Consider the following 9,613-nt stretch of genomic DNA (forward strand, 5'->3'; position numbering starts at 1 on the left):
CTAATCGAGGAGTTCCTGAAGTTGCTCCTTTAAGTCCTTGAACTTCGTTGGTGCCATACGATATGGTGGAATAGAAATAGGCTGAGTCCCTGGTACCAAATCAATACCGAAGTTAATATCTATGTCCGGCAGCATGCCCGGCAGTTCTACAGGAAACACATGTAGAAAATCTTGCACTACCGGAACAGAATCAATAGTAGGAGTCTCTGCACTAACATCCCTCACAACGGCCAAATAAGAAAGACAACCTTTCCTAACCATCCGCTGGGACTTCAAGAGTGAAATTACTCTACTAGGAACATAATCCAATGAACCTTGCCACTCAATCTGTGGCAACCCCAGTATAGCCAACGTCACTGCCTTAGCGTAATAGTCCAAAATAGCATGATGTGGAAAACATAAGTCCATACCCAATATCACGTCAAAATCAACCATACTAAGTAGTAAAAGGTCAACTCTAGTCTCCAATCCCCCAATAGTCACACGACCGATACACACGGTCTACAATAATAGCATCGCCCACCAGAGTAGATACATGAACAAATAAAACTAGAGACTCACGGGGCATATCCAAATAATGAGCAAAGTACGACGACACATATGAATAAGTAAAGCTAGGGTCAAATAATACCGAAGCATCTCAGTGACATACTGAGATAATATCTGTGATCACAGCTTCTGAAGTAATAGAATTTGGTCTGGCAGGAAGTGCATAGAAATGGGCCTGACCACCACCGAATCGGCCTCCCCCTCTTGGGTGACCCCTGGTTGACTGAGCTCTACCCTGAGCTGACTGGGCGGGTGGTGTAGCTGTTGGTGCTGATGCCATCAGACGAGAACTCTACTGCGGAGTCCCACTCAACAACCTAGGGTAATCTCTCTTTATATGGCCAAGATCCCCGCACTCAAAACAACCCCTCCTTGACGGAACTGCTGCTCCTAATACCCCCTTGGAACTACCCGTAGAAACCTGAGCATACGAGGCATGGTGAGAACTCTGCACTGGTAGTGCACTGAAAGAAGACAGGCCTGAGTGAGCAATGTGAGGGCTGTGGTTGTTTGACGCACCACGATGAACTGGTCGGGTCGTCTGAGCATGTCTAAAGAGATGACCCCTACCGTGGTGGAACTAATCTCCAGAAGGAATGCCACCAAAACTCCCTGATCCACTAGGCCTCTTGGCCTCCCTCTCAACTCGCTCCTGGTGGCGAACCGACTCTATCTCCCGAGAAATGTCGACAACCTCCTCAAAAGAAGTACCAGACACCCTCTCCCTAGTCATGAGGATCCGCAGCTGATATGTGAGGAAACCTCTTGATCCTCTCCTTGTTTGTGGGAACCAACCAAATAGCATGATGGGCCAACTTATGATGTTGTTTTGAGTGTTCCGAAGGTTGGAACAAGTTCGAATAATATTATGGGATATGTTGGCATGTTTGGTTGAGGTCTTGAGGGCCTCGGGTGAGTTTCGGGTGGTCAATCGGACCATTTCATGTTGTGAAAAATTGCAGAATTTCTGTTGTTGGTGTTGCAGGTTTTGACCTTCGAGTTCGTGATGCATGTCCCGCATTCGCGAAGGGTTAAGTGTGGAGTTGGCCTTCGCATTCATGAAGATGGTTCCGCGATCACGAAGGTGTGTGGTCTATGGTCATCGCGTTCGCGAGTCTCCTGTTGCGTTCGCATAGAGGAAGGGGGATAGTTGGGTCCCCAATGCTTTTGTTCTACACGTTCGTGTAGTAGAGTTCGCGTTCGCGACCTGTTGAGTTCGCTGTGCTTCTCATTCGCGAGAAGGTTATCGTGTTCGTGTAGAAGAAATTCTGGCCTATGAAGCAGTGTGCTTCGCGAACGCTAGTGATGTGTCGCATTCGCGATGAAGAAAAATCTGGGCAGGCAGTTTATATTTTAAAATAGAGGGTTTAAGTCCAATTTCATAAAAACCATTGGAGAGCTCGAGAGAAGGTGGAATTTGAGGAGATTTTCAATGGAGCTATTGGGGTAAGTATTCTTCACTCATATTTGGTAATTTCATGATTTGGTTTTGAATTTCATCATTTAATTGGAGAAATTAGAATGAAATTTGGGGGGAAATGGAAGAAAAATTTGATATTTCTTTTGGGGATTTGAATGAGCAATTGAGGTCGGATTTTGATGAATTTTATATGGGTAGACTCATGAGTGAATGAGGATTTTATTGATGTGATTTTTATTGGATTCCGAGACGTGGGTCCGGGGGTCGGGTTAGAGCAATTTCGGGACTTTTTATGTAGATTGGATATTTTCGAGTGGGCTTTGTTCCGTTCGCATATTTTAATGGTTATGTGCTGATTGTGGCTAGATTTGGAGCATCCGGAGGTCGATTCGTGAGGGCAAAGGCATCGCAGGCTATAGTTTGGACCGGATCGAGGTGAGTAATGATTGTAAATGTTGTCCTGAGGGTATGAAACCCCGGATTGCACATCATGGTGCTATATTGAGGTGACACACACGCTAGATGACGAGCGTGGGGTCGTGCACCGTTGGGGATTGTGAGTTAGTCCGTCCCGAATGACTGTTTTACCGCGTATTTGATTGAAAAATATTTGCTATCATCATGTTTTGGGCTGAATGCCATATTTGGCCCTTGTGCCAACTATTTGAACCTTTAGGGGATTTTTACTTATATTTCCTCACTGTTTTGACTTTATACTCGTACTCAATCATGTTATATTCTACTGTCTTCATAATTCAGCCATGTCTATTTTGTTTTAATACATTAAATGATATTTTAAATGATAATTTGGGCTGAGCACCATGTTTTACTGTTGCCCGAGTGGCTTATGAGATTCTGACTGACTAAGGCCGAGGGCTGGTGTTGTGAGGATACACTGACTATGATTTACGAGGCTGAGGGCCTGAATTTGTACGCCACGAGATGGCTTGTTGATATGAGGCCGAGAGCCTAGTGATGATGCCACGAGATGGCTTGATATTGCGCTTGGGCCATAAGGGGCCCCTCCAGGAGTCTGCACACCCCCAGTGAGTGCGGGGTACCCATTGTGATGTGAGATATAGCCCAAGGGGCTGGTTTTGTTTTCGAGATATTGCTCTAGGGGCGGATTTGTTGACATTGTGCCCGAGGGGCAATCCTTTATGTGTTTATCTTTCCTATTTGCCTGTCATTTGCTTGCTTAATTGTTAAAAAGGCATTTCATGAAGCTTAAACTGAACTAAAGTGATTTTACATATCTTCACTGATTCACTATTTTTACTGGCTTCTACTGCTTCATTATAGTCTGTAATGTGCCTTACGTGATCTCATATTTTTCAGTCTTTATTTATGATTATTACTCACTGAGTTGGAGTACTCACTTTACTCTCTGCACCCCGTGTGCAGATTTAGGCATTGCAGATCCTGCTTGCAAGGGTTGAGAGCTCCTGGAAGATTTTGGAGTTCACGAGGTAGCTGCTCGGCGTCCGCAACCCCGTGCTTCTCCCCCTTTATCTCCTTTATTTCTCTTTCAATGATTCTGTAATAGCTTTGTAGACACTTCAGACTTGTATTAAATTGATAGATGTGCATGACTGGTGATACCCCAGTACCGGGCTGTGTTGGGTTTTATTTCCGCAAACCATAATGTGCGCTGCTTATCATTTTGGAATTTATTATTATGATGTTTAAAACTTAATGCTTATTATCTTAAATTACTTAAAATTGAAATGGGAATGTGTCGGCTGGCCTTGTCTTCACGAGAGGCGCCAGCACGACCGGTTCCGGGTTTAGGGTTGTGACAGTGATGATATTTGGAAGAATCCGGGATGAAATTTAAGTCTTACACGACTTCTCGAGCCTAAATAATTGTTGGTTTCCAAGGTTGACTAGTTATATAATCATGTCTCTAATATACCCAACTACTTCATTTTTAACTAGAAACAGTCTTCAAAACTACCAAAAGCTTTTATTCTCTTTGTTATATTTTAGGTTTATGATTGTATGGGATCTTTGTACTCCATCATCATAGCTAAAGTTAACATTAAATTTTGTTGAGTTCATATGCATATGAGTTTTAGTCTTGTTGGCCCAAGTAAAGGTTAGTTTGAAGACTGACAAAGGAATTCAGACATGAACCAGGTCCATCCTAGTAGAGCCCAGATATGGATAGACTTAAGCATGTGACATGCACGTGAAGGAGATAAACTTATCTTGAAAGAAGTAATATCTCCTGAACCTGATTGAAAAAGGTTGCATACTGGAGAAGTAGAAGAACTCCTTACTCAAAGATAATACGGTTTAAGAGAAGGGTGGAGTTAGAGGTTGAGATCAACTACAACTCTTCCACCAATGAAGAGTAGCATCAGAATTCTAGTCAATCTCTATTTACTAACTCTATAAATATCAGTGTTGTTCTCTTTTATAGGTAACGCACATAAGCAGAAGTTAAACGTGAATTGAGAGCAAAATAGCAAGGCAATTTTGCAAGCAATTTGTGTGTGATTCAAGAGTGCAAACCTGAAGCTACATGAACCAGATAGAAGAACCAGTTCCAAGTATCTATTTTTTATTCTAGTTCAATTGTTGTAGGTATTTTCATATTGTAACTTTCAGCTTTATCTAGAAGCAAATGTATTAGGTACTCAGAGTTTTTCAAGTTAGAGTTAACTTGAAGTTGTCGCAACAGTTGAGGTTGTGTGCTACAACGGGATTAGTATTAGTCGTAGGTTTACAAAAGAGTTTTTGTAAATGTTGTTTTTGGCTCAGTGATTTTAGTGGAGAGTTTGGAAAAATCCTACTAGAAGGTAGGTCTTTGTTTTTTCACCTTTTGAGCCAGGTGTTTTCCACGTAAAATCTTTATTTTCTTTAATTTCAATACTTATTATTCCGCAATAGTAGTAGTTGTAACACATAGAAGAACCAGGTCATTCTATAATTAGGTTAAATGAAAAATTGGACACCACACAAATCACCCCCCTCCCCCCTCTTGGTGGTATTGAAGTGTAAAATATCAATTGGTATCAAAGCAGGTTATCCTTGAAGAGGCTAACACCTTAGGAACAAATCAAGATGAGTGCACCACCTGGAAACTAGGAAAGACAATCCACTGCTAGGCCTCCACTCTTCAATGTTCAGTACTACTCCTAGTGGAAAAACAAGATGAGAGATCACATCATCGGAGTGGATTATGAACTATGGGACGTTGTTACTGATGGTCCATTGGCTACCATGAAGAAGAATGTTGAAGGAGTGGATGTGCCAAAGACTAGAGCTGACTGCAATGTTGAGGACTTGAAGAAGTGGGAAAAGAATGCTAAGGCCAAGAAATGGCTTGTGTGTGGACTTAGTCTAGACGAGTACAGCAAAATTCAAAGATGTACTACTGCTAAGGAAATTTGGGATACTTTGCAAGTGGCTCATGAAGGAACTCCTCAAGTGAACAGATCAAGAGGAACATTGTTGTACTCTCAATACGAGAATTTTACCATGAAGTAAGGAGAAACCATCCAAGAGATGTATACAAGGTTCACAACACTAACAAATGAACTTAAGTCTCTTGGAAGGATTATCCTTGAATAAGACAAGGTTGAGAAAACTTTGACAAGGCTTTTGCCAGTTACTTGGGAAAGCAAAATCACTGTTATTCAGGAATCAAAGAACATTGTCACTCTCAAGTTGGATGAGTTAATTGGAAATCTCACTGCCTATGAACTTAGAAGGCAAACCATGACAATGGATGCGCCCAAGAAAGAAAGAAGTCTGGCTCTCAGAATTGCTGAAGGTGCAGATCTAGAGGAGGATGAAATGGCTATGTTCACGAGGGATTTCAAGAAGTATCTAATGAGAGGAAAGAGTTCTTCAAGAGGTGCAACCTACAACAAACCAAAGGTCCCTGAAAAACAGACCGACAAGGGCTATTATAAATGTGGCAAGACTGACCACATGATCAAAAACTGTCCTCAGTGGGAAATTGAATGGAAGAAGGAAAGGGCTAAACGAAGAAACAGGAAGAAGGAACAGGTTCATCCCAAGAAGAACAAAGGATCAACAAAGGCTATAGTTGCTGCTTGGGGAGAAAGCTCAGATGAGGATTCAGAAGATGAAGATGGAGATGAACAAGTACTTATGGCCATTGGAGAATCTGATGAGCAATCAGAGGTAGGTGTGATTCATCTCAAAGACAAGATTAAATTTTTATCTAAAGAAAGTCTATCTGAGTTACTGCTAGATTTCATTGATGAATCTGAGGTCATAAACAATGAAAAGGAATAGATGTCTAAGGAATGTGTAATCTTGAAAGTTAAGTGCAAAAATCTGGAACTCGGGGCTAGTGAAAGTGATAGTAAAAAGGTTGAGTTGAAGAACCAGGTTTTTGAACTTGACACCATTGTGTTAGAGCTTAGATCTGAAAATTTAAAACTGAAATTAAGAACAGGTAAAAAGAAAGTTGATCACATACATCTCACCTTAGAAGAAAATCTAGGAAAATGAAGGATGAGTTGTATAAGAAGGGTGAGCAGATAAGAGTCCTAAAAGAAGATCCAAGCAAGGTTAAGCATGAACTAGACAGAACTTATAAATGGAATAAGCCATCTGATGCACTATCATGGCTACAAGACCACCATAGTAGAAATAAGAAAGGACTTGGCTATGGAACCCCTGCACCTAAGTAGGATCCCAAAATCAAGTACATCACACTTCCTGAGAACAAAATCGGCACACACTGTGATAAGACTGGTCACTACAAAAGTGAATGTAATACAAAAGAAAAGGCTAGTCAAAAGAACAAAACTTTTGTTCAAAGGAAAAATAGGCTGCCAGGATGGGCTAAAAAGAATTTAATTCACCCTTTTGCCTATAGAAAGGGACCCAAACTAGTTTGGGTTCCTAAGACTAACCCCTGATTTTCTTTTGCAGGTCCAAGTGAAGGGGAGTAGCCAAATATGGTACATGGATACTGGCTGCTCAAAGCATATGACTAGAAGCAAGAACCAGTTCTTTTCACTTGAGGACCTAAAAGGAGGTAATGTCTCCTTTGAAAATGGTAAGAAAGGTGAGATCATTGGGGTTGGAAAGATAAGTAAGACACTCACATTCCATTGAGAATGTCTGCTTGATAGATGGCTTGACAGAGGTAACTTGGTAGCATTCACCTCTACCAAATGAAAGTGATAAATCTTACCACTGACAAGATTGTTTTGCAGGGAAAAAGAGTAAACAATGTATACATTATAGATTTGTCCACTCTTTCAAAAAATGAACTCACTTGCTTAAGTGTGTTGGACAATGATCCCGCCCTTTGGCACAAAAGACTTGGACATGCAAGTCTAAGTCAACTCAACAAATTAGTCTCCAAGGACCTGGTGATAGGGATGCCTAACTTCAAGTTTAAGGAAGACAAAGTTTGTGAGGCTTTTGCAAGGGGGAAGCAGGTAAGATCCTCTTTTAAATGCAAGAAAGTGGTAAGCACGACTAGGTCGATGGAACTGGTTCATATGGATCTCTATGGTCCAATGAGAACATTAAGCAGATGTGGTAAAAAATATGTGATGGTGCTTGTTGATGATTACTCTAGGTTTACTTGGATATTATTTTTAACATCTAAGGATGAAGCATTTGACATGTTTACTTCTTTTGTTAGAAAAACTCAGAAACAACTAGGTAATCAACTTGCATCAATTAGGTCTGATCATGGAACTAAATTTGAAAATGCTAAGTTTGTTGAATTTTGTGATGAGCATGGCAGAGATCATAATTTTTCTGCCCCTAGTACTCTACAACAAAATGGAGTAGTTGAAAGAAAGAATAGGACACTTAAAGATATGGCTAGGACTATGCTTCTTTCTAGTAAACTACCCTATAGCTTTTGGGCAGAAGCTGTAAACACTGCATGTTACATCATTAATAGGTGCATGACTAGAAATCTTGTAGAGAAGACTCCCTATGAGTTACTTAAAGGAAGAAAACCAAATATATCCCATCTTAGGATATTTGGATGCAAGTACTTTGTGCACAATAATGGAAAGGACTCCCTAGGTAAGTTTGATCCCAGAAAAGATGAGGGAGTATTCTTGGGATATTCTTCACATAGTTTGTACAACAAAAGAACTATGTGTGTAGAAGAAAGTGTACATATAGTTTTTGATGAAACTAACATTCTTTCTGAGAGACAGGAACATGAAGATGAAGCTATTGGGCTGGTAAAAGTTTTAAATGAAGTCATAGCCCAAGATGAAGCTACACCAGAAAAAGGAACAGGTGATGGAACAGGTTCTTCCATTCAGGGCAACCTGACAAGGGGAACTGAACAAAGAAGAACTGAATCTAATTCCCAAATGGAACCTATCCATGAGCCTGTTCCTCAGCAACAAAACATGGGAGAAACATCAAACAGAAACCAGTTGGTTGTGAAACCTTACAAGTATCAAATTTCTCATTCCATTGAGAACATAATTACAGATCCAACTTCTGGAATTAAAACTAGATCTTAATTAAAGAATCTTTGTGCTTTTGATGCTTTTTTATCTATTATTGAACCTAAAAATATTGTTGAGGCTTTGCAGGATGCAAACTGGGTAAATGCAATGCAAGATGAACTCAATCAGTTTGAAAGGAGTCATATTTGGCATCTGGTTCCAAGACCCAAGGACATATCAGTAATTGGCACTAAATGGGTCTTTAGAAACAAACTTGAAGAAGATGGAGTTGTTACAAGGAACAAGGCAAGGTTGGTGGTCCAAGGTTATAGCCAAGAGGAGGGCATAGACTATGATGAGACATTTGCTCCAGTTGCAAGGTTGGAAGCAATAAGACTCCTCATAGCCTTTGCTGCATATATGGAATGTACTCTTCACCAGATGGACGTCAAGAGTGCCTTCCTAAATGGCTACTTAAAGGAAGAAGTGTTTGTCAAACAACCACCAGGGTCTGAAAGCAAGGAGTGCCCAGATCATGTATACAAACTAGACAAGGCACTCTATGGACTGAAGCAGGCTCCTAGAGCATGGTATGAACGATTATCCAAATTCCTGCTTAAACATGGCTACAAGAGAGGTAAAATTAATAGCACTCTATTCTTGAGGGAAAAGGTATGGATCTTCTTGTAGTACAAGTATATGTTGATGACATAATTTTTTGGGCAACCACTGAAAAACTAAGTAAGAAATTTGCTAAACTTATGGGGAGTGAATTTGAGATGAGTATGATGGGTGAGCTTAATTTCTTCTTAGGCTTACAAATTAAACAAAACTCAAATGGAACCATGATCCATCGGCAGAAATATGCAAAAGAGTTGATTAAGAAGTTTAAAATGGAAGAATCAAAGGAAATAGACACTCTTATTGCAACAGCCACAAAATTGGACATAGATGAACCCGGTTCATCTGTTGATCAGAAGTTGTATAAGGGTATGATTGGTTCACTTTTGTATCTTACTGCTAGCAGACCTGACATTGTTTTCAATATAGGGCTTTGTGCTTGATTTCAAGCAAATCCAAAGGAATATCACTTGACTGTTGTCAAAAGAATATTGAAATACTTGAAAGGCACTACTGACCTTTGCCTTTGGTATCCAAAAGGTAGTAACTTTAACCTAGTGGGATATGCTCATGCTGACTATGCAGGTTTCCTTGTGGATAGGAAGAT

The 9,613-nt window shown here is 40.4% G+C and overlaps 1 protein-coding gene across 1 annotated transcript; it reads right to left on the reverse strand.

Annotated features, from left to right (window-relative positions):
- LOC138869694 (uncharacterized) lies at nucleotides 1-829 on the reverse strand. Its single transcript, XM_070147339.1, has 2 exons — nucleotides 653-829; nucleotides 1-501 (listed from the first exon to the last, which is right to left on the reverse strand). The coding sequence occupies exons 1-2, from the start codon at nucleotides 827-829 to the stop codon at nucleotides 1-3; spliced, it is 678 nt and encodes a 225-aa protein (XP_070003440.1).
- Nucleotides 830-9,613: the final 8,784 nt, after the last annotated feature.

The sequence above is a fragment of the Nicotiana sylvestris genome, chromosome 1 (assembly GCF_000393655.2).
Source record: "Nicotiana sylvestris chromosome 1, ASM39365v2, whole genome shotgun sequence".
NCBI classification, from domain to species: domain Eukaryota; kingdom Viridiplantae; phylum Streptophyta; class Magnoliopsida; order Solanales; family Solanaceae; genus Nicotiana; species Nicotiana sylvestris.

Excerpts from the sequence above, each read along its gene's own strand:
- LOC138869694 (XM_070147339.1), bottom strand. The coding sequence starts at position 829 with ATGGCATCAGCACCAACAGCTACACCACCCGCCCAGTCAGCTCAGGGT. Across the intron at positions 502-652 it reads TGATCACAGATATTATCTCA|ACCGTGTGTATCGGTCGTGT; the intron begins GTATGTCACTGA and ends CTATTATTGTAG.